This window comes from Tursiops truncatus, chromosome 1, assembly GCF_011762595.2.
Source record: "Tursiops truncatus isolate mTurTru1 chromosome 1, mTurTru1.mat.Y, whole genome shotgun sequence".
NCBI lineage: Eukaryota > Metazoa > Chordata > Mammalia > Artiodactyla > Delphinidae > Tursiops > Tursiops truncatus.
In genome coordinates, this window is record NC_047034.1 from 79,104,035 (window position 1) to 79,130,088 (window position 26,054).

Consider the following 26,054-nt stretch of genomic DNA (forward strand, 5'->3'; position numbering starts at 1 on the left):
TTTATGTTGATATTTATGTTCGTGGTATGAGTCAGCTATCAAAAAGGAAAATGGTCCTGGTTTGAAAAAGGCCACAAGGTACCTCACATCAAGGTCCTTAATATACCTTTCTTGTATCATTTTGTCCTTCATGGTATCAGATATTAATGACTATATGTTATAGCCAGTGTTGATTGAGCTCTTACTATCAAGTATTGTGCTATGCTTGGTTAGCTCATCTAATCTTTGAAACAACAGTAAGAGGTACACACCATTCTGATCCTCATTTTGTAGAGGAAATGGAGGCTTAGGAACAGTAAGACACTTGGCTATGGTAACTCGCTAGTAGCTGTTGGAGCTATGATTTAGATTCAGTCTGATCATAAGCTGATTTTATTATAATTTTTCTCTTGGTATATAACTATATACATTATACTTACTTCCTCTTAAGATCATTCATTTATTGAAGAAATATTTGTTGAGTTTCTCCTACCTACCAGGCAAATCTAGTAGGCGTTGGAAATAGATTGAAAAGCAAGACAAGTTCTCAAAAAGCTTATTTGATAGCAGGAGAGAAAATAACATACAATTAAATAAACAAACAAATGAAGTAAAATAATTAGACTAGGGTTAATACTATAAAGAAAATAAATAAGATACTGTGAAAAAGAATAAGAGGGGGAAGCCAACTGTGGAGGTGGTAGTTAGGGATGTCTTCTCCAAAGAGGTGATATTTAAGCTTAGACCTGAAATCAAGGCAACAATAGGCAGGATTTAAGGGAGGAACATTCTGGTAGGATAGAAGAGCAATATGTTCAATAGATCCAGCTCCCTGCCCTAAACACTTGAATTGTAAACTTTCCAGGATACACCATTTTGTTTTCTGTCTTCTGTAGACCTATAGGGTCTAGTAGTAGGAGAGTCAATGGTCTCTCACAGGTTCATTTCAATGTTCTACTATAATTTAAGCATTCTCTATTCAACAGGAAAAAATTAAAAATCACTGCTACTATTTCTGTTCTTTTTAACATATTGGTGCATTTCCTCCAAACCAGTTTTTGAAGTTAACATTCCTTGTTTGCACACTGTCTACCAGGCACCAAACTGTGAGCTTTGCATGCATTATTTTACTCACTCATCAAGCAACCCCATGAGTAGGAACTTATTATTAGTCAGCTTTAAAAATGAAACAGATTTAGGTTGAATACCTCTCCCAGGAACACGCAACTGGTGAGTGGCAGAGCAGGAATCTGACCCCAGAACTGCCTGACAGCAGAGCGCCCCCTCTAACCGCTATGGCCTCTCCTTTATCTGAATGTACATTATATGTATTTTCCAAAAAGCTTGCATCCTGGGTTTTTGTTTATTTTTTTGGCTTATATTTTCCCACATCATTAAATGTTTTCTGTTTTTATTGATTTTAATGTCTTCTTTGTTTTCTGCCTTTTGCTATATAGATTGTGTTTTTTTTGCTTTTATGTATTCCAATGGTTTGGAAGGTGTGCTTTCTGTTTTTAATTCTAGCAGTGACCATCTTTAAACAAAGACCACCCAAATGAGAAAACAGCCTTTCAGAACTTGTCACAGCAAGAGACTCAGCCACCATCACTTGTGTTCCACAGGCAAGCAGGGGAGTACAGAGGCCTTATAGGAAAGAAAGTCTTCAGGGATGCTCTGTTTAGAGGTTGTTGCCACGGGGAAGCTGGAGGCTGACTAACTAGAAACGAGGCATCTTATGTGATTGGTTTGGGAAGCATATTTGACTTTCTCTGGTTGGTCCTGAGTTGGACAAAGCTAGGACAAAGAACTGGGACGTTGGCAGTCATTGACCAAGTCTTGACCATGCTGGGCCCATTGCTGCAGAGACTGTGGCTTGGCCTCCTGAGCTAGTTGCTCCAGAGGTTTTGGGTCAGTTTTTTTGGCCATATAATGTCTGGCCATTGTCCATTTCTATGCCAGTTTCTCTCTTTTCAAATATGTGTTTTTGAATCTTTTGCTGATCATTCCAAATAAAAATGTTATCATGATATCATGTGGTAAGATGGGTTATTAATCACACTTGTAGATCCTCAGTCAATACTCACACTTCGTTTTGATTTTGTAAACTAACCTGGGATTTTCAATAGATTGTTGTTATTTAAATGGCTAGATTTTAGACTACATCATTTTCTATTTCAAATTGTAACCAAAATTTAGACTTTATGTTTTTTAGTCTTTACAGCCAGTCCTTATACCTTGGCATCTCCATTTCTGAGTTCTTTAGTCTGTAGATTTGCTTCAAATTTTTTTCCAGTCCTTTACATGCCTGAGAATTTCTTTCTGTTCAGCTTGCCTCATCAGTAAAATGGGATTAAGTACAATAACAATACATTAAAAGTGCTTAACAAAGTGTACAGCATATAGGAAGTGTTCAGTAGCTATTAGCTACTTTATTATCATCATCATCATTATTATTATAGTTCACATATAAAACACAGCTTGGCTAGGTTTTTAATACTTTTTTCTCACAACCCTATAAACATTGTTCCATTGTATTATCAACCTGATTTCTCTTATTTTTGTCTTTATTTTCTGACTGTGGCCTATAGGATTTTTTTCTTTACCTTGTCATTTAAAATTTCTTCTGGTTGTGTTTTGGTGTGATTCTCCAGTGTTTTTTTCCTGAAACTTGTTGAGTTCCTTCGATACTCAGTTTTGTTTGCTTACTTGTTTATTCTTAGTTCAGTAAATCCTCCTTCTGTCTGAGGTTATTGCTTCGTTCAGATGATCTTGATGTCTTCCTGAGGAGGACCATAATCTTAGATCAGAGCATGGTCCTCCAACCTGTCATTTGCTCATCACACTTCTTTTTTTCCTCTTGCTCTGAGTTCCTGAAGAGCCTCAAGTTTCTTATCCATGTCACTGCTATGACCTGTCCTTAGGATTCTGCTCCTACTTCTCCCATTTCTTCTATTATGTGTTTGGTTTTATTTCATCATTTCACTTTCCCTTCATTTTATTGTTTTCTGTCACCACCTATGTTTTTCTCCTTTTGCGATTTCTTGCTCATGTCTCATAACAGCCATGCATTTTTTAATCCTATTGAGGTTACCCAGCAATTTTCTTTAAAAAACAAGACAGAACTAGGGGCTTCCCTGGTGGCGCAGTGGTTGAGAGTCCGCCTGCCGATGCAGGGGACACGGGTTTGTGCCCCGGTCCGGGAGGATCCCACATGCCGCGGAGCGGCTGGGCCCGTGAGCCATGGCCGCTGGGCCTGCGCATCCAGAGCCTATGCTCCGCAACGGGAGAGGCCACAGCAGTGAGAGGCCCGCGTACCACAAAAAAAAAAAAAACAAGACAGAACTGTTTCTTGTAAAAGTGCTTTTCAAATGTTTGACCTTCCTCAGGGTCTGAAGGGTAAAGTTCCCCTTCCTTTGTTCCACGATATTTTTCATAGGCCCTGTTATTGGGGCCTTTTACTTGTCTGTTTGATCAATTGATTTTTATGTGTTGGGTTTTTAAAATCCATATTGGAACAAGAAAACTATATTCAAATAGCGTCTGCCCATAGACAAAATCTATGAAAGGCCCTTGTGTCCACCTTCTGTCTACCTGGACGCTAGTTGAATTCGCTGCTCAGAATTCAACAGGAGAGCAGAATAGTGCACTGTGCACCTAGCGCAATTGTTTGTGTTGCTCAACTAAGCAACACAACAATACTATCTAAGGTTAGTATTTCTGCCTTAGATTTTCTCCTACTCCTGTCTGCCTGGCTCTTTCATTCTCTGAGCAGATGTATCACATGAAAAAGAATAGTCACCAGGATACACTGCTACCAGGTCTCATCCTGCTTCATTCTCTCACCTTCAGCACTTTACTTTTTAATTCTTTCACAAAGAAGCCTTTTAGGGGGCTTCCCTGGTGGCGCAGTGGTTGAGAGTCCGCCTGCCGATGCAGGGAACACAGGTTCGTGCCCCGGTCCGGGAAGATCCCACATGCCGCGGAGCGGCTGGGCCCGTGAGCCATGGCCGCTGAGCCTGCGCATCCGGAGATTGTGCTCCGCAGGGGAGAGGCCACAACAGTGAAAGGCCCGCGTACCGCAAAAAAACAAACAAAAAAAAGAAAGTCAATGAAAAAGAAGCCTTTTAGTTTGATGCAGTCCCATTTGTTTATTTTTGCTTTTGTTGTCCTTGCCTGTGGAATCAGATCCAAAATAAATATCCCTAAGACCAATGTAAAGAAGATCACCACCTATGTTTTCTTCTAGGAATTTTATGGTTTCAAGTCATACATTCAAGTCTTTAATCCCATTTTGAGTTAATTTTTGTATATGGTGTAAGTTACTGGTCCAGTTTCATTCTTTTGCACGTAGCCTTCCATTTTTCCCAACACCATTTATTGAGGAGAGTTTTTTTTCTCAGTTGTATATTCTTGCCTCCTTTGTCATAGATTAATTAACTGTACATGCATGTGTTTATTTCTGGGCTCTCTATTCTGTTCCATTGATCTGTGTGTCTGTTTTTCTGCCAGTATAATCTGCTTTGATGGTTGTAGCTTTGTAGTATAGCTTTAAATCAGGGATAAAGTAGCTAGTCTTTATGATAGTCAAAACTATCTTCACTTCCTCATGCTCTACACAACTATTTTCAATAAACCAGTAGCTTGTGGACAGTAATTCACAAGGAAAATAATATCTCTTCCAGTTTTTCAAGGACCACTAATTAACCACAAGGCTAGGAGGTTCTCTCTATAACAAAGTACCATAGTTTTCTAGCAGTTTTTCTTTTCTGTGGTTGTTTTGAAAAGTTGCTATTCTACTCATATGTACAATTGTCATTTAAATATTCAAGTTTACTTTAAGACTGCTGCTTTCACAGGCAGAATATTGAACTTCCTTGATCAAGATACTACAGCACTTTATTAACTATACTATCAAATGTCAACTCCCAGCCAAACATTAAATACTTAAAGTCACCTGCCTCCTTCCCCACTAATATTTCAGCATAACATTTTCCCCATCAAGACTTCTCTATAATGGTTAATTCTTCCCTTGTTTGATGTACCTCGTCATGATCCAACACTGCAATCTTTATATATGGGACTAAACTAATTATAAATAAAGTCCTTATATGTTGATAATTTTCATTTTACATCTTCATTTTTTTTTTCTTTTTTTTTTGCGGTACGCGGGCCTCTCACCGTTGGGGCCTCTCCCCTGCGGAGCACAATCTCCGGATGCGCAGGCTCAGCGGCCATGGCTCACGGGCCCAGCCGCTCTGTGGCATGTGGGATCCTCCCGGACCGGGGCACAAACCTGCGTCCCCTGCATCGGCAGGCAGACTCCCAACCACTGCGCCACCAGGGAAGCCCCATCTTCATTTTTTAATAAAATAAAATATTGCAGCTAAAATCAAGGTCTCCTTTGTTCCTTTCCCCAGACCCATTCTCTTTCCTTCTTTAGAGGCAGCTATGATCATGAATTTGTAGAGGAGCTTCCAGTATGTTTTTATACTTATGTATGCATCTATAAACAATATATAATATTGTCATATGTACTTTTAAGATAAATGTTCATGTACCCTACACGTCTTCTGCGACTTGCTTTTTTTCATTCAACATTGTTTTGGAGATCCATCAACATTGTACTAATAGATATTGTTCATTTAAGTTCCCTGCAGTATATTAATTGTTCTGTGATTACAATTTACTTGAAAACGAAAGAGCATATTCCAAAAAGATCTTGAGTTACTCGCTGTGTGACAGGGAAGGAAAACTCTTGCCCCAAGAGCTTTCTGCCATCTTTGATGTGAAGAGTGGGCTGGAGTGTCTTTCAAGTGTGAGTGCAAGCTCTGAAGTAAAAAGCATCTGGTCAAAGCTAGGATAATATGTGCTAACTGGGTGAGGGAAAGAGGAGTGGTTTAAAATACACTTATGCTTGGAACATATGCTATATAAGATACCATTCGTCCCTCCCAGCAAGATCCTGTCACCCTGCTGTTGAAGGCTGTATTCTTCTGCTGTGGAAGAAACAGAACTAGAGTAGACAAATGTCTCCTTGCCATTTGTCTGATACACAGATAAAGACTTGGGTCTCAACACTCCCTCCGTAGCTGGTGAACATTTGTTGAACATGAGCAGTGAAATAGGCATGGGAAATGCAGCTGCTTGCAATATCATTTTAGTATAAGCAGGAGCCTTGCTGAGTTTCTCTGTCTGTCTTTTATTAAAGGTCCACACACGTTCCTGTTGGGGAGGATCAAGTCCAGCACATGGAGCTAGTTCAGGATCTAGCACAGGGGTTTAACAAGAAGTACGGGGAGTTCTTCCCAGTACCCAGGTCCATTCTGAGTAAGTAACAAACATACGATTTTTCAATCAGGATGCATTTTGAAGAGAGGATTGGATAACGGACTGAGAAGCTTGGAACTTTCTTGGGACTAAACTTGGCTTCGTCGTGCACAGATTTCAGGATTTATAATGAGAATCCCATCTTTTTCTGTAATGTAGGACTAGTAGACCTCATTGGATTATTGACTAAAATAACCAAAAGTTTGAAAAGTATGGGAGAGACTAGAAACTACAAATAATCATTTTCATTATAGAGTATCATATATATATATATATATACACACACATATGTATATATGTGTGTATATATATAAACATATCTCATTGGTAGAGCAGGTATCTTTCCCTATTTCATAGATGAGTAAACTAAGGATTGGCAAGCCTGACTTTGTATCCAAGTCGCGTATCTAGCTGGTGGCAAAGCTGGGCCCTACATTGAGCTCTTCCGGTTCCAAAGCCAGCTGACCTTGCCTTCTCTATTCACAGTAGAACAAAAGTCATAAGAGTGAGAACTGCTGGATCATAATCTAGATAAAACAAGAGGGCATTGATCATCCTCGCACTTTGCCTTCTTAAATACACAACTGAGATAGAATGTACAATCTACCTACTGAATCCAAAACCTCATCTGCTTGCAAGGCTATGCTAGTCTGGAATCTTCTCAAGAGAAAAAGCTGTAAATCTCTATCAACATTTTGGTAGCAGTGTAAACTTGTGGCAGGGGCGGAGATCACTGAACCTAAGCTCTGCCCATCTTTATTAAGGTGGCTGCATTTTAAAGAATATAACATGTGCCTAGTGTCAATTTAGAAGCATAAGGTGGATATAAATTACTAAGTTATTCCAACAGTTCACACAAATAAATTCAGGGCACCCCATGCATTGAAATCAACCTTCTTTTAGCAACGAGGACTATTTTAATGCTTTGGCTAATTGTTATTTTACCTATTTCAACTTTATATGTTTCTGTAATAGCCATAAATTAGGCAATTATTAATAACACAGGTTTTGTGAAGCACAGCTTAACATCTTGATTCTATCAGAGCAATAAACAAGTCACTTCTGTCACTCTTGCGTGTGTGTGTGTGTGTGTGTGTGTGTGTGTGTGTGTGTGTGTTGGTAATTACTTATATAATCATGGGTAAAGAAATGGAAGGATGCCGCAGGTTGTGAAAACTGGCATGGGGGTAGGAAGGGCAGTGGTTGTGGGCAGGGGGTGATTAGCCAATAAGGAAGAGCAGAGAAGAAGGAAATAGACAATACTTTTTTTAATAGGTATGCACAGCAAAAACAGTATGATTGATACAATTTCATTTGTGTAAGATTATATGTTTTTATGTTTATATATGCATTAACAGATGCATGAAAATATGATCAAAATATTAACATTTTATTACACATTTCAGACACCTTTACTTTCATGCTTATAGAAATTGCTAATTTATTATAATGAGTATAATCAGATAAAAATAATAAAGCTATTTGGTGTTCTTGGCACTTTTTAAGATCTAGACACTGACATTCCTATTGGTGTTTTACTGTTTTGTTTTTTTGTTTGATTTTTGTTTCTCGTACGTGTGTGTTGGTGTTTTTACCTAGCATCAATGAAGAAGGTAAAATCCCTGCGTGATCCGTCTGCCAAGATGTCAAAATCAGACCCTGATAAACTGGCCACTGTCAGAATAACAGACAGCCCGGAGGAGATAGTGCAGAAGTTCCGCAAGGCTGTGACGGACTTCACCTCGGAGGTCACCTATGAGCCAGCCAGCCGAGGGGGCGTGTCCAACCTGGTGGCCATCCATGCAGCAGTGACAGGGCTCCCTGTGGAGGAGGTGGTCTGCCGCAGCGCTGGCATCAACACCGCTCGCTACAAGCTGGTGGTGGCAGATGCTGTGATTGAGAAATTTGCTCCAATTAAGAGTGAAATTGAAAAACTGAAGACGAACAAGGACCACTTAGAGAAGGTTTTACAAGCTGGGTCAGCAAAAGCCAAAGAATTAGCATATCCCGTGTGCCAGGAGGTGAAGAAATTGGTGGGGTTTCTATAGGAAGTTTCAACGAGTCACAAAAAGTCTTTTCTATCTTGTGGTCCACGCACTCCTATTAAGGCAGCTTTCCTCACAAGGGAACGATTATAGTTGGGGGACACACAATTTGGTATACCTGATCATTGGCTTCATCTGATGAATAATGATTTGTAGCCTTCAAATAGAGCAATGTTCTAAATCCCATCAGCGAAATTCTGTGGGGAAAAAAAAGAGCAAACAAAGAAGGCATAGCTATCTGAATCCTCAATTATGTGAGGCACACTCGGCCTCATTTATTCACACAAATGTGATTGAGGTAAGTAGCAGTTTGGCAAGTGGGTGTTTCATTTGTGTCTCTCTCTGAAGTCCTTACTGTCACAGGTGCTCACTTCATCTATCCCACCCCTTTTAAAAAGCAATATGTAGATGTTTTAGGCTCATAATCCTTGAGATGCCATTTGAACCAATTTGTGTTCAGATCTCATAAAAATAGGTTGATGATTATCATTCATTTGTCACTGAGATGGTACCTGCTTTATTGTGTTTAATCTATTTATTTCCCAAGAGACCACACTGACTATTCTAGCAAGTGTTATTTGGGTTTTTTGCTTGTTTTTTAAATTCAGAGATACATGGTATGACCTTCTGAGAAGGTTGCATTATTTCAGCTTGATTTATTTATTGTACAAAAGCCCGAGTCCATACATTATGTTCTTAATAAGTACTTCCTTGCATTTGTCTCTCAGTGTAGTATCACCAACCCACTGTGAAATCTAGAGGAGAGGAATTGCCGTTTTACACCTGAGGAGCATGAAGCTTAGAGAGTACAATTAGCTTGTACAGTATCTCTCCGTGAGTAAGAAGCAAATCCAGGATCAAAACCATTACTCCTTATTCCTAAGAATAGTGCTTTTTTCGTCAGTACAGAAGTCAGAAGTCACAGAAGCCAGCATGTTTGAGACTACAAGCATTCTTGTTTTGAAAGTGGGTACTGGAAATATAAGACCTGAACTACTGACACTGTTTATATTAGCAAGTCAACCACTAGCTGCCAGCTTTAAACCTGGATTCAGCCAACCTTGGTCACATTTGTTACTCAGAATCCCCAAGGCCGGTCCCAAGTCCTGTCTCCTATGCTTGTTTCAGAGACACTTCAAAGTATATTCTGCCCGACTGCAAGAGTAGTTGGCCTGACAAGTCAGATTTTCCCAGTGAGCGGGAGCTTCTCATCTTACCTTTACCTCAGCCTAAGTAGTAGCAAGTCACTCTAAAAACTACCTTCTCCGCACATCCCTTTCCCACACCTGAAAGCGGAAATGATCATTGTGACTCAGCGCACCACGGCCTGATTGATTTTGTAACAGAAATTACTTGTAAGTTTTTTGCCAATTGTCACCATTTATATATGAGTGACGAGCATGTTGGGCAAAGAATTTTTCCTCGTTTCCTAAGAGAAGAAAGTAGAGTGGTCCTTTTATCAGAACAGATGTAAATACACCTAACACTGCATCCCAGAATCCAAATTAAAAGACCCTTTTTGGATCTTTTCTTGGAATGGGTTGTCTAGAGTGGGCTCTGAGGAGCCTCTTTGGCATTATTTTCTGCAAGCCTCTTTTTTTGTTGTTGTTTGGTTGGTTTTTTCCTTTCAAAGAAACCCTAGTATGAATACTGGAAAATGACTAAATTAAAGGTGGATCTATCAAACTGTCCGTGTGTTTTCTTTACCCCCTTGCCACACCTTTCATCCAAAGAACTAAAGGCACCATGGAAAGAATCTCAGAGGAGGAAAACTAGATGACGTGTGGTAACTTCTAAGGAGCAAATCCCTGTACAGAAGAGGTTGGGCTTGTGAGAATCCTGTTGTTGTATGAAAGTGACCTGAGGACTCATCAAGTCTAATACCCAAGTCCATAATGACTGAGAGAGGTGTCCCTTGATCTCAGGAAGCTGATAAAAGAGCCAAGGCTAGAACCTAGATTTGTTTTTACACCCTTCCACTTGCCATTTACAGGACTCAGCACAATCTTCTTATCGAGATGAAAAACTGGAGAGAAATCCAGCTCGTGACTTACCCTCTAGGTGATTTTAATTGTTTTTTTCTGTATGTTTTGTGGAGCGTTGAAATGAAAAACACCTAGATGGTGGTAATAATGCTCAGGTAACTTGGTGCTCTGTAGCTCCACCTACTGACAAACCATACTTCAAACCCACCTTGACAGACTGTCACTCAAAATACAATGGAGGTATCTTGCCCGTTGTAGGTGCCTCACAAACATCTATCAAAATAATGTCAGAACAGGGGCTAGAGAGTCCTAATGAAGTATGGATTTTTTGGTAAGAAACCTTCTTGATGCAGACCATAAAAATGCTCATCATAAAACAATAACTAACACCTGAGTCCTCACTAGGTCTCAGGCACCATTACTCAATATCTTATAACAGTGTTTTTAAAGTGTGGTCTCCAGACCAGCAACATGAGCATCACCTGGGAACTCATTAAGGATGCAGATTCTCTGGCTCTACCCCAGACCTACTGAAGCAAAACTTTGCAGATGAACCCAGCAATCCATTTTAACAGCCGTCCAGGTAATTCTAATGCATGCTAAATTTAAAGAACCACTGCTTTTATATATATTCTCTCATTTAGTCCTCATAACACAATAAAGTGAAACTATTATCAATCTCATGTTATTAAGGATGAAACCAAAGCTGCGGGGGTGGTGAGTAATTTGCCTAAGATAGTTCAGCTTCCAAGAGCTAGTCAGGTCGTCTGATCCAGAGTCCCACTAGGCCACAGTGGCTCCTGCACAATGTCTCCTGCTGTATGTGGGGTAATATGCTCTGAAGCTGCACCGTCCAATATGGTATATGCCCATTTAAATTTGAATTAATTAAAACTAAATTAAAAACTCATTTCCTCAGCAGCACTTTCAAGTGCCCAGTGGCCTCAATAGCTATTGACTAGCATATTGGACAGTACAGATGAGAGTATTTCAATCATCACAAATGTCTCTTGGACACTGCTGCTTTAAGGCATTCAGCTTATTGATTTTGCTTATAATAGGTCAAGCACATAGAGTTGAGGAATCTCCCTGGAGAATTCTTTTTTTTTTTTTTTTGCGGTACGCGGGCCTCTCACTGTTGTGACCTCTCCCATTGCGGAGCACAGGCTCCGGTCGCGCAGGCTCAGCGGCCACGGCTCACGGGCCCAGCCGCTCCGCGGCTTGCGGGATCTTCCCGGACCGGGGCACGAACCCGTGTCCCCTGCATCGGCAGGCGGACTCTCAACCACTGCGCCACCAGGGAAGCCCTCCCTGGAGAATTCTTCAACTGGAGAATTTATGAAGGTAGTAAAAGGATTAGTTGAGAATGACAGACCTTATGGTTTCCCAAATTTAGTATCTATAGTTTCTTAGATAATAAGAGCGCATATTACATACTTGCTATATGCCAGGTACTTTGTGTGTTTATATGTGATATTTACTATTTATATCATAAGATAGAAACTATTAGTGCTATTTCTTCAAAAAAGTAAAGAAAGACTCAGTAACTTGCCTAAAGACACACGTTATTATTAGTCTGTAGTTTCTCCTAGTTAGGAACCCAGTGGTATCTTAACTATAAGTGTGCCCAAGGAAATGGTGTGCCCCTTCTTGACTAGTCTAGATTCTGTTCCTCTCCTTCATGTCCCATTGTCTTAGCCCTCACATCTCCCTCCCTGCCTTCTGTCTTCCTTCAATGCTCTTATAATTATTCCCCCAAAGGTCTTGTTTCGTGCACACAGCACAGTCTTTAGGCTGCTTTCTCCCAGGCTTTGTTTCCTGCGGTTCACTCTGTCCAGCACTGTGTGCCTGTGTTACTAGGTAATGGGACTGTGCCATGGGATAGCACTTGGTCTCCTCTTTAACATGATGACTGTGTCTGTTCTCATCGACTCTGTGTTTTCCCTGTGTGACCAACATTCTCTTTTCACTCTGTCAGCTGGAGGGGACTTTTGAAATATTTTTGGCTGGGAAGAGTCAATTCCTCTCTAAAATTGAGCTGAAAACAGACTGCCTATTGCTAGCACGTAACATTTTCAAACACCCCCCCTAGACAGACAAGCTAGAGGCTTCACCGTTAATCATTTAAGCCCTCATATGTTAACTTTCAACAGTTCTGTTATATTGGCTAGGCTGGGATTATCTTATTTCTCTAGGAAGGAAACTGGGGCTCAGAGCATTAGTGACTTATCCTCAGATATGTAATTCAGCATTATGACAAAAGTTTATGTAGGGCCTGCTTTGTGAAAAGCACAGGGGAAATGCAATATGCCTATAACTTAGAGGAGAACACACAAGAGATACTAGCTAGCACATGTTGGTTGAGCACAGGAATGAGCACTTAACCAAGATGTTTAGGGAAGGAATAAGACAGATATAGGATAGGAGAAAGGGCTTTCTCCTATCCTAGGACACAGAAACATGAAATTTGCATTTAGGGCGAAGCAAATCCATACAGTATGTGAACAAATTGAGAATGGAAATATTAGATTGAACCATATGAAATTGTCAGTATTTGATTAGTACCTTTCTACCAACAAAGCTGGTCGTTCCATGTGGATCCACCCGATGTATCCAATGGACAAGCATTTTGTGGAGTACCTGTTTTGCAGGCACCATCTAAACACCAAGAATTAGAAATGAGACACAGTCCCCAGCCTCAGAATCCTCCCTGCCTGTGTGGAGATGAACATGGAAAGCCAGTGAGAGGTAGAGTAGCAACTGGAACCAAAGTCTTCTGGGTCTTGTACCTCCCCGGAATACATCAACTCAGGCATTCACTCTTAATTATTTGAAATACAGCTTCTAAATGTTGCACTCAGTGGCTCTCGAATAGAATCCTTAGTATTGGGTATAACCATGTTGGCTCTGTGGAATGCAACTCGTTTCTTTTAAATGTTCCTTCCCCACTCCTACCCACGTACACACGGTAAAACAGGATGACAGTCATCATTTTCTAGAAGTGTTTCTGAAAAGCAGATGATGACGTGACTTTATGTGACTCTATAATAAAGTAATCTACTTTTACCTAGTCACTGTCTTACTCATCGTATCCACCTTAATCCCTTTTTCAGTTAAGATGTTCAGATACAGAGTCTTCCTGGGAAGAAAGCCACATCCCATGTCCTATCTGTGAGTGCAGGACGAAGAAACACGTGTGCCTGGCATTTACCACCACATCTCCCTGCACTTGCCTGGCCCACGGGGAAGCTCACTGACAGCAATGGTTAGTTCAAACACATAGTTTGAGGATCAGTAGGAATAAGGGTGAAATCTTTCCTTGAGTGCTTGATCTGAGAAGAAGCCAGGCCTGTTCAAGGACCAGAGAGAGGAAGGCCCTCATTTCTCCACTCTACCCCCACCTTCTGAGTTAGACCCTACTGTTGGAATGCTTTCTGTTTGTTTATTCCTGTGGCTATCAGAATGACCTTGTCGTTTTTGTGCATGGCTATTTGTCTATCTAGTACATTGGCAACAAATAAATGCTCAATAAATAGTTGAATGATTAAAAAAACCAGCAACATAGTTTGTCCAGAGAGTTGCTTGAGTTTTCAGCAGCCTCCACCACAAAAAGGAGCTCCTGTGATCATTTTTTTTTTTTTAAAAACTGTGTGGCTTGTCCAGATATGACCATGGGAGCCAGATCTGGGGAGAGAAGTGTTCCCACCGTGAACCAGCCAGCCAGTGAGCAAGAAAGGCGTTATTCCTACACTAGAAGGGGAGGTGAGTACTCATGGGAATTCAAGGCCAGAAATTGCTTTCTGATGGATTCCTCTCCTGAGATTAACAAATAGTGGAATTTCTGAGCTTGGTGTCTCCTCAGTGATTATTATATTACATTGTTTTCATGCTTGCCTTTTCTACTCACTATTTTCTAGTCATCTTTAAAACCCCTGCAAGCTCAGTACGAAGACAAAGGATGCCCTGGTGATTCGTGTGCACATCATGCAGAATGGGCATGTGCTTTTGCTCTGGGGTGTCTCTTCCCCACTCCCCATATCTAAATGGACGCCCAACCTAGCTACTGCTGCTGCTTCTCTTACCTATTGTTTCTACTTATTTTCTAGAAAAACAAATCAACAAGACACCCCTCAACTTTGGCATTCTTCTAGCTCAATGCTTCACAACTCCCACCCTGCTGTTTCAAGATCTTCCCTGATGCCTGTGTAGGTTTCATTCCTCTTCAAGTCTCCCTTCATGTCTCACACCACGATAGCCAACATAAGCTACCTCCGCCGGTTCATATTGTGTCTGGGCATCTGTGCATTCCTTCTTATTTCCTTCCCACCGTTCTGCAATAACTACCACTGTGTTATCACTCCTACCCACTCTCAGCCCCACTCTCCTTTCGGCACCAGCCACTATCATGACTTCAATGCCGTTCTCACACCTTCCAGAACTTCATATTCATCAAACCACCTGTTCCTCCGTATTCCTCCTTTGAGGAAAGAACATTCTTGTGTCCCTTTGATGTACTGGCATATTGACGTGTCAAGGTAAATGGAAGAGTTGTTGCCTTTTGATTCATCTTAATTTCGAAGTAACAACCTCTGTATTAAGCGTAAATGCTTCTCCACCCCACCCCGTCCCACCACCCCTCCCAGAAAACAATATGTGCAGATACACAAAGAACTCTTATTGTATTTATGGTTCAGATTTTTGTCACTTTATATGTGGGTTTGCCATAAAGTTGTGGCAGAGACTGCTAACTATGCCCCAGTATCCAATCTCTGCTTCTTCCCTTTTGGAATGGAACTCTCACCCTTAATTTTAGTAGAGCACATAGTCTCAAATGTAGAAACTACATTTCCCAGCCCACCCTGCAGCAAGGTATAAATTTGTTCTAGCCAGTGGTACGTGGGCAAAAGTGATATGTGCAATTTCCAAGTCACATCTTTTTTAAAGGAAATTGCTTCCCCCTCCCACTTCCTGGAACGGCCCATTGATGAAAGCCACAAGAGAAACATGGGGAGGGTCAAACCCCAGCTTGGGTCCCTGAACTTGGCAAGCAGCACTGCCTTTCTGTCCTGGATTGCCCACCTACCTCAGGACTGTTATGTGAGAAATAAACTTGTATCATATTTAAGCCACTTTAACTTGAGATCTCTTTGTAATAGTGCCTTAGCTATTATCCCAACGAATACGCTAATTCTTACTGGCCTGTTTGTCTGATGTCTTCCTCTGACTGGATTACTTCAGTTCAACCAGCATTTTGTGTGAGCCTTCTTTGTGGTGAGGCGGTGGTTTCCAAAGTCTGGCTCCTAGACCAGCAGGGTCATCCTCGCCTGGGAACTTGTTGAATATGTGGACTTGTTAGATAGTCCACAGACTCCATTCCAGGTTTGCTGAATGAGAAACTCTGGGGGTGAGACTCAGCAATCGGTTGTAACAAGCCCTCCAGGTGACCTGGATGCACACTAATGTTTGAGGACCACTGTACTGGGGGGATAAAAAAGGAATAAAACCCGGCCTCAGTCAAGGAGTTTACATTGGAGTGAAAGGGGCGCAAGTAGATAGTCAGCCATAAAAACATAATTATTGTCTTGACTTTCTGCTATTTCCTGTCTGCTCACCTTTTTCATCAGATTAACTCAAGATAATTTAACTCAGATGATTTTTTTATATATGTGATTATTTATAGACAGCCTAAACATTTAGGTCATTTGGGTCTATGCAAATCCTAAAAGGGAAAATAACTGAAGTTACACTTGTAGATAAGTGTGGATAAGTTACTCTGTAGAGTAAACAGAGAATTGGTCATCAATATTAGAAGCAATGAGAATCTCCTGAAGGCAAGAGAGACATAAGAAAAGGGAGTTATTTTACACCGTGGGTAGTAAAATCATACTACTTATTACCCTATAGAGGGTTATATGGCCTAGAAATAAAAACAGTTGAGTGTGGATTAAATTTATGAGTGAGAAAGTCATAAAATTACATGAAGCACAGGTTAGGAATGTTTACATTGTTTCTGAAAGTCTCAGACGTCAGTGTCATAAAAGAAAACTACCGTGTTTGCTGTCACCACTCTTATCATCCTATCATCCGTGTCCAGAACTCTAGACTAGACCAGACTAGGCCATTGTAGTATCGGTGGTGGGCTGGAAAGACGAGCGCCTGAGAGTAAGGAATCCTGTACTTAGCGCGTTTTGTATAAAACCCGTACACGCTTCAGATCTGATGGGTGATAAAGGTGGAAGAGATAAGGGAGACAATTGATGTAGTTCATAAAAGAATTTGTTATGATTTCAGATGAAAGCCAGTTTGACATTATTCTTATTAATAAGGGACAATCCATGGGAATTCCCTGGCAGGCCAGTGGTTAGGACTCAGCGCGCTCACTGCCGAGGGCCTGGGTTCTATCTCTGGTCGGGGGCCTAAGATCCCACAAGACCAAGCCACGCAGCCAAAAACAAAAAGGGAGGGGGACAATCCAGATAAATCTGTAGATAATCCAAAAGCTAAATAAAGTATTATTACCACCATACACAGCAAACTGATCTTAGGTTTTTGGTGCAGGAGCTAAACACTCGGAATAATGCACTGATATTGAAGAAGTGTGAGCACGTCCCCACACTAGCCAGCCTTGAGACTCGGGAACTCTAGACTCTTTGTGATAATGAAGAGGTGGCAGTTAGCGTTGCCCAGCTTCCCCAAAGTTATTTGAGTCTTTAGAAGAAAGGGTTTAATCTCCCCACCCACTATTAGGAACACAACATCCTTTGCTGCTAGAAATTATGTTAGCCCTGGCAGATACGTTTTCAAAATCTTGCAGTGTCTTTCATCAACCATCCAGTTTGGTAAAATACAGCCATTTTATTTCCTTCATTTCCTCCTTTTTCCCTTTAAGGATATTTCATCCATCTTCTTCCCCTAAATACTGTCAGTCAGGATTTCTATTTCAAATAATTTGGAGTCAAAAGCATTCAGCAGTGTGAAAGCAAGTGAGCTTTTTACTGCATTTTTATAGAGAGTGTATTGAACTGCATGGGGCAGGCTAGAGAGGGGCTCCTCTGTGAGGCTCCAGCATGCCCCACCAGTGCACCCCAGCAAGGACTCATGTTACAAGAATTACGTCACAGTAATCTGCTTATATTGGCTGACCAGACCCACCAGACCCCTGTGCACTGCCAGGCAGGTTAACTCCTTCTTCATCCAGAAGGGAGAGTTTATGTGACTCTAGAAGTCTCTTTTTTCTTGTGAGTTTTCAGTCTTTTCCAAATTTACCATATGAAGAAGTGTTTGATAAACTATAACCATATTTCATCTTCACAAACCTGTATCAAGCATAAGAACTGTTATCCCCATTTTACAAATAAGTTTTCCCTGTGTACTTCGACACCCCCTAGTCTATTTACTGCACTTGAAGTTTGTGCCATAAATTACTATTATTTTTATCTTATATGTACTTGTTTGTAAGTGCCTTTCAGTGCATACCATTGCAAAAATATTGTTTTTTTTTTTTATTATTGTTTTTGTCTTGTAAACTACTCATAGTTTGGAGCACAGTACTGGGCATAGAGTAGATGCTAAATAAATGCTTATTGATTGAAAACAACCCTGGGAAGAGAGAGAGAGTTTAGGGGCTGCCAAGTTCAATGGCTCCATGAGACAGATAACTAAGTAAATTCATTAACTAATTTAACAAATATTTTTTCCTTACTTGCTATGTCCCACGCACTGCCCTAGACACTGAGGATACAGTGGTGAATAAAATTGACAAAAATCCCTACCCTCTCTGAATTGACATTGTAGCAGAGAGAGACAGACAATGAACCAACAAGGAAAGTAAATGGTAGGTCATAAGGTGATGAGTGCTATGTAGAAGTATAAAGAAAATGGGGGTGGAGTGTGTTATGGATTGAATTGTGTCTTTTCCCCCACCCCCTGAAATTCATAGGTTGAAGCCCTAGCCCCCAGCACCTAAGAATGTGATTTTATTGGGAGATAGGGCCTTTAAAGAGGTAATTAAGTTAAAATGAGGCTGTTAGAGTGAGTCCTAATCCAATCTGACCGATGTCTTTATAGGAAGAAGAGGTTAGGACATGTAAAAAAAAAAAATCAGGGATGCTCACACACAGAGAAAAGACCATGTGAGGACTGTGCAGGGGGAAGGTGTCCATCTGCAGGCCAAGGAGAGAGGCCTCAGAAGAAACCAAACCCACCAACACCTTGATCTTGGACTTCCAGCCTCCACACTATGAGAAAATTCATTTTTGTTGTTTAACAGTCTGTGGTATCTTGTTATGACAGCCCTAGCAAACTAATATGGAACACTTCTTTTAAATAGGGTTATAAAGGATGGTTGTGCTGGACTTAAATTTAGGCAGAAAACCGAATGAGGTGAGGAAGACAGCCCTGTAACATCTGGGGAAAATCAGTGCAGACAGAGGGAACATCAAACCCAAAAGCCTTGACGCAGGAGTCTGCTTGACGTGTTAAAGGAGAGTAAGGAGACCTGTGTGGCTCCTTGATAGGGGATAGGGGTAGATGAGGTCGGAACTGTAGCACGGTCAAGGCCTCACAGGCCATTGTAAGGATCTTGGCTTTTACTTTAGGGCAATGGAATTGGGAAGCCATGGCAGATTTAAGTTCTAAAAGTTTCATGTTGGCTACTATGTTAGGAAACAGACTATAGGGGTCAGAGATGGAAGTGGGGAGACCAGTTGGGAAGGTATTTTAATCATCCCTATTAGAGGGAAGGCTTGGAGTAAGGTAATAGTGATCGAAGTTGTAAGACATGGTCAAATTTGCGATATTTGTGAAAGTATAGCTAACAGGAGTTGCTGATAGATTGGTTGTGATATTTGAGAGAGAGAACAAAGTCAAGGGTAACTTCAAGATTTTCGACCTAAGAAGTTAGAAGGATGGAGTCCCTGGTTACTGAGATGGGACAGACTGTAGAAGGAGCAAATTTGGAAGGATGAGGAATTTTGTTTCGGACACGTGGAGATGTTTAGTGGGCAGTTAGATATTTAAAACTAGAGGTCAGGGAGAGGTCCAGGCAAGAGATATTAATTTGGGAGTCTTCAATATACAGGTAGCATTTAAAGCCAAGAGTGTTGATGAAATCTCTAAACAAGTTAAGTGTGGACAGAGAGAAGGGGAGGTCAAAGGACTGACCCCGTTTCAAGGTAGAAGGAAATGAGAAAATAAGCAGCAATGGGACCGAGAAAGACCAATATGATAGAAGGAAAACTAGGAGAGAGTGTTGCCTTGGAAGACAAGTGAAAGAGATGTTTTCTGGAAAGGGACTAATCTGTGTCAAGTAAGGTAAGGACTGAAAAAACACCATTGGATTTAACAATTTGGGGGTCATTGGTGACCTTGATCAAAGCAGTTTGTGTGGATGGTGAGGTCAAAGTTGAATAGGTTTAAGAGGAAATGGCAAAAGAGAAATGAGAGATGGTGATCTTGACAGCCCTTGCAAGCAGTGATGCTGTAACAGGAAAAGGGAAGTGGAACAGTATGATATTGATATGGACTCAGGAGAGCATTTTGTTACTTTTTAATTGTGGGGGGCAATAATTTCATGAGTGTATGTTGTTGAGAATGGTCCAGTGAAGAACAAAATTTGATGATACAGGAGTGAGTGAGAACAATTACTGAAGTCCTTGAGTGAGAAGGGATGGGATCCAGAGCACATGAGACCAGGTTGGAATTAGATGGGAGAACAGAGAAGAGAAGGAAGAAGATCTGGATGCACATGAAGGTGGATTTTACATGTGGTAGAAAAGCAAGTAGAAGTCTCTTCATTGCTTCAATTTTCTTAGTGTAAAAGGAATCAAGGTCTGCAACAGAAAATTAGGATGAAGGAGGACGTCTTGGAGGTTTGAGGAGAGAGAAGGGGGAGGTGTAAAATAGTCACATAGACAAAAGGAAAGGGAATGGACCAGAGAAACGTAATAGAATTGCCAGGCCATATGTAAGGGCTCTCTTGAGACTAGGGAACATGAATTCATGAGACCAGCCAACATAGTTGATTGTTTTGCTCCAGCCTCATTCCACTGTGTGGGTATAGGTGGGGTGTAGGAAAACTTGGAATTAACCTAGAACTGGGCTTTGCTAGGTAATTGCAAAAATAGGGCAAAGTGGCAAAGGACCTAAGTATATATAACAGTTAGCCATGGCACCCAAATTGGGCAAAGGTGAAAGTGAGAGTGTGAGGGATATGGAGACGGTGAAAAGAGGGCAAGATCAATTGATTGAAGGTCCCAGTGATGTCAAAGAATTGAGGGAGTGAGCTGGAAAGACAGGAGATGTTGGTCTGAGCTTGAATTCAAGAGTATGGGCAAGCAATTCTTGATACTGACAAAGTTTGAGGTATGGCCTGAGGAATGATTGTTGATATAGGGAGGAAAATATTATCTCTGCGTAAGAGAAGGTCAAAACTGCAATATTGCAAAGATCATTTACTTCACTGTGCAACCACAAAGACTATGCCCAGAGTAGCATGGAAACAGTGAGTGTAAGCCAGGAATTAAATCTTTAAGAAATGAAGGAGAGTGGTCTTAGGAGGCTACAAGCTAATGACATGAGTTCCAAAACCAGGGGGTTGGGGAAGACAGAGAGATAATGATCTTGAAGTATCTATGAGAAGCAAAGGGGATACTTATTCCACCTCCAGCTGCCAATATTGCATATAGGCTGTATCACAAGATTTCCTGTAACTCCAGCACCTCCTAGGTAAGAGGCCTGGGCTGGATAGTGAGCATGAAGTTTTTCCTCAGTCTGCGCTTTGGAAGATTATACTGGGCACATTCAGAAACATGTGGTTGGCCACTGGACAGTTATTTCTTAACCTGTAGATGATCCATTGTCATTTAAGCCATCAGCAAACTTCTGTAATTCTGCTGTTTGGCCCTACTAGTCTGATTCCTAGTCTAAATGCTGTGTTTTTGTTGTTTTGTTTTGCTTGTTTTTGTTTAGAGGGGTTGGTAAGGTGAAGGGCCTGACAGTCAATTAGTCCAGTTCCTCTGAGACCATCTTAGGATAATTCAAAATAGGGATGCTGTCCTGGAACAAGCTCTCTCTCAAATAAAGGGACCCTTGAAATATCTGGAATATCCAGGCACCCCTGTAGGAATCTGCTAATTTCCTGCAGCTGCTTTGTTCTGGAGGTCTAGAGCCACTGGATGTAGTTGGGACTGGCCCACAGTTGCTTTATGCCACCACTTTGCTTGCTGTGTATGTCACAAGGACACCATCGAAGTGACACACTCTCTCTAGGCAAAGATGCTGCTTTGCACTTGACGCTCCTAGCTTTTGTACTCATCTTAGCCAGCAAGGAGGAAAATAGTATCGGAGTAAGTGATGATGCCATCTTTCATGTGGCTGGTAAGCTATCCCTAAAGACATTTCCAAGAGAGGCATTCCAAAAATGTTTTGAACAATCATTTGAATACAGGGTAGAATCCCAGGGTACTTCTTTGAAGGACAACTCCAATTTGAATAAATAAATTCTGGTACTTAAAAGAATATATCAGTCTCATTGCTTTCTAGTCAGCTTTCAATCCTTTAGAAAAATTTTAACTGATCCAAGGAAAGAGCCCTGCCTAGTGACAGTTGCTATTCACCATTATGAGATAACAGGCAGGACCTGTGACTGAGACAGAAAATACTTCTGACTTGGTAGATTTAGGATCGAACTCAACACTGTTTGGCCTCCAATCTAGCCAACATTCAATTCAAATATTTGAGACTTTTGAACATGCTAAAGCAGAAACACAGTGAGGAATCAAAGGATGAACTATTCATGGTTAGGAAGGCCAGCATTTTAAATGCTTGTGTACCGTGCTTTATGTCTAAGTGCAGGGTGATAATGAGATGGCTCCTCAAGAAAGAAGGTCTTTCTATTTGGAAAGCCACAAGGAATGATGGACAACTTGACCTTGAGTGCCTATGCTTGCCATGGAGAAATTTTTAATGAAAAATATAAAAAGAAGTGAAAAACAGAAAGCTCCTTGAAAGTATGTTTTACATCTTTTTTTTTTTTTTTTTTTTTACATAGTGTTACACATGCAGATAAACCTGTGTGATACCTTGGCTCCTATGGGAAAATCCAGTTGATTGGCATACCTTTTCCAAACACAAAACCTCCTGTAAGAATATATTAAGAATATATTAAGGGTGGCACTTTCCTTTGGCCAAATAGCATGAATTTATAGGAAATGGTATCATGGATGTGCTTGGAATAGGCCAAACTAACTAGGGCCCAAGTGGATGGAAACTTTGTGATGGTTTCATTAGTACTCATGCAAACCTACTGAGCTTACAACAGAGAAACTAAAATAGCTATGGGTGGTGGGGGTGAGGTAGGAGGTAAAACGGAAGAGTCATTCTCAGGTCAACACATCCGCTTCTCTGTGCTTTCATAGCCTAATGTGGGAAGGTACCAGAGGAGAGGATATTGGTTCTCGAGAGGATCTGGGCAAGATAATATATGGCCCGATGGAAGAAGCAGTCTCAACCGAAATTTCCCTACCCCTGAACCACTATTGTCCCTCTACCTGGCACTGCCCAAAGGGATGCCTGCACATTAAATTTCTCTTAACATTTTTCATCATGAGTCTTCCCCCTCACCATACTTTAAGATGATTCATAATGTGCCCAGAAATATGAAAGACATTGTATATAAGGAAAGTGTTAGCACTGAGTTTCTGATCTTGTACGTTACAGTTTAGTCAGTGAGATAAAACTTAAATCCATTAAACATGGTCAGTCCCTCACAATCCAACAAAAATAGTTTTGCTTTATATGACACATTCACTCAAAAAATGTGTCATAGGGCTTCCCTGGTGGCGCAGTGGTTAGGAATCTGCCTGCCAATGCAGGGGACATGGGTTCGAAACCTGCTCCGGGAAGATCCCACATGCCACGGCGCAACTAAGCCTGTGCACCACAACTACTGAGCCCGCGTGCCACAACTACTGAAGCCTGCATGGCTAGAGCCTGTGCTCTGCAACAAGAGATGCCACCTCAATGAGTAGCCCACACACCGCAACGAAGAGTAGACGCCATTCGTCTCAACTAGAGAAAGGCCACGTGCAGCAATGAAGACCCAACACAGCCAAAAACAAACAAAAATAAATAAATAAATTTATTAAAACAAACAAAAGAAATGTGTCATAGAGGGGTTTTTAACTGAATGAAGTTAAATATCCAATCCCTTTTGTGCTCCTTTGCTTTATACTTCTTCATTTGTCCATTCATTCAACAAATATTCATTGACACTTGTTATGAGAAAGGCACTATGCTGGGCACAGGGAAAACCTTGGTAGACATGATAACATATTACGGATTTAATACCTATCAATAACACCCCTGAGAAAGCATGATTCATTGTGATGCATTCTAAACAAATGATTTGTTTAACTTGGTTATTATCTTCACTTTCCCTTCCTGAGGTAACTTTTCTTTCTTTCTTTTTTTTTTTTTAACATCTATATTGGAGTGTAATTGCTTTACAATGGTGTGTTAGTTTCTGCTTTATAACAAAGTGAATCAGCTATACATATACATATATCCCCATATCTCCTCACTCTTGCGTCTCCCTCCCACCCTCCCTATCCCACCCCTCTAGGTGGTCACAAAGCACAGAGCTGATCTCCCTGTCCTATGTGGCTGCTTCCCACTAGCTATCTATTTTACATTTGGTAGTGTATATATGTCCATGCCACTCTCTCACTTCATCCCAGCTTCCCCTCCCCCCACCCTGACCCATGTCCTCAAGTCCATTCTCTACGTCTGCGTCTTTATTCCTGTCCTGCCCCTAGTTTCTTCAGAACCTTTTTTTTTTTTTTTTTAGATTCCATATATATGTGTTAGCATACAGTATTTGTTTTTCTCTTTCTGACTTCACTCTGTATGACAAACTCTAGGTCCATCCACCTCACTACAAATAACTCAATTTCATTTTTTATGGCTGAGGAATATTCCATTGTATATCTAAGCTACATCTTCTTTATCCATTCATCTGTTGATGGACACTTAGGTTGCTTGCATGTCCTGGCTATTGTAAATAGAGCTGCAATGAACACTGTGGTACATGACTCTTTGAATTATGGTTTTCTCAGAGTATATGCCCAGTAGTGGGATTGCTGGGTCGTATGGTAGTTCTATTTTTAGTTCTTTAAGGAACCTCCATACTGTTCTCCATAGTGGCTGTACCAATTCACATTCCCACCAACAGTGCAAGAGGGTTCCCTTTTCTCCACACCCTCTCCAGCATTTATTGTTTCTAGATTTTTTGATGATGGCCATTCTGACTGGTGTGAGGTGATACCTCATTGTGGTTTTGATTTGCATTTTCTAATGATTAGTGATGTTGAGCATCCTTTCATGCGTTTGTTGGCGATCTGTATATCTTCCTTGGAGAAATGTCTGTTTAGGTCTTCTGCCCATTTTTGGATTGGGTTGTTTGTTTTTTTGTTATTGAGTTGCTTGTAAATTTTGGAGATTAATCCTTTGTCAGTTGCTTCATTTGCAAATATTTTCTCCTATTCTGAGGGTTGTCTTTTCATCTTGTTTATGTTTTCCTTTGCTGTGCAAAAGCTTTGAAGTTTGATTAGGTCCCATTTGTTTATATTTGTTTTTATTTCCATTTCTCTAGGAGGTGGGTCAAAAAGGATCTTGCTGTGATTTATGTCAGAGTGTTCTGCCTATGTTTTCCTCTAAGAGTTTTATAGTGCCTGGCCTTACATTTAGGCCTTTAATCCATTTTGAGTTTATTTTTGTGTATGGTGTTAGGGAGTGTTCTAATTTCATTACTTTACAGGTAGCTGTCCAGTTTTCCCAGCACCACTTATTGAAGAGGCTGTCCTTTCTCCACTGTACATTCCTGCCTCCTTGATCAAAGATAAGGTGACCATATGTGCGTGGGTTTATCTCTGGGATTTCTATCCTGTTCCATTGATCTATATTTCTGGTTTTGTGCCAGTACCATACTGTCTTGATTACTGTAGCTTTGTAGTATAGTCTGAAGTCAGGGAGCCTGATTCCTCCAGCTCCGTTTTTCTTTCTCCAGATTGCTTTGGCTATTCGGGGTCTTTTGGCTTTCCATACAAATTGTGAAATTTTTTGTTCTAGTTCTGTGAAAAATGCCAGTGGTAGTTTGATAGGGATTGCATTGAATCTGTAGGTTGCTTTGGGTAGTATAGTCATTTTCACAACGTTAATTCTTCCAATCCAAAAACATAGTATATCTCTCCATCTGTTTGTATCATCTTTAGTTTCTTTCATTAGTGTATTACAGTTTTCTGCATATAGTCTTTTGTCTCCTTAGGTAGGTTTATTCCTAGATATTTTATTTTTTGTTGTTGCAATGGTAAATAGGAGTGTTTTCTTAACTTTTCTTTCAGATTTCTCATCATTAGTGTATAGGAATGCAAGAGATTTCTGTGCATTATTTTTATATCCTGCTACTTTACCAAATTCATTGATTAGCTCTAGTAGTTTTCTGGTAGCATCTTTAGGATTCTCTATGTATAGTATCATGTCATCTGCAAACAGTGACAGCTTTATTTCTTCTTTTCTGATTTGGATTACTTTTATTTCTTTTCTTCTCTGATTGCTGTGGCTAAAACTTCCAAAGCTATGTTGAATAGTAGTGGTGAGAGTGGGTAACCCTGTTTTGTTCCTGATCTTAGAGGAAATGGTTTCAGTTTTTCGCCATTGAGAA

General features: G+C 40.7%; 1 protein-coding gene across 4 annotated transcripts in view; it reads left to right on the forward strand.

Moving 5' to 3' along the window:
* WARS2 (tryptophanyl tRNA synthetase 2, mitochondrial) overlaps positions 1 to 10,037 on the forward strand; it is an 87,945-nt gene extending 77,908 nt beyond the window's left edge. For 3 of the 4 annotated variants that reach the window (XM_004319662.4, XM_073808992.1, XM_073808990.1), the window contains exons 5-6: positions 6,188 to 6,306; positions 7,906 to 10,037. In XM_004319662.4, the coding sequence (XP_004319710.3) occupies positions 6,188 to 6,306; positions 7,906 to 8,354 (568 nt within the window). In that variant the 3' untranslated portion in view covers positions 8,355 to 10,037. The remainder of the gene's footprint in view (positions 1 to 6,187; positions 6,307 to 7,905) is intronic. The other variant, XR_012333544.1, reaches the window with a different exon arrangement.
* The last annotated feature ends 16,017 nt before the right edge of the window (positions 10,038 to 26,054 follow it).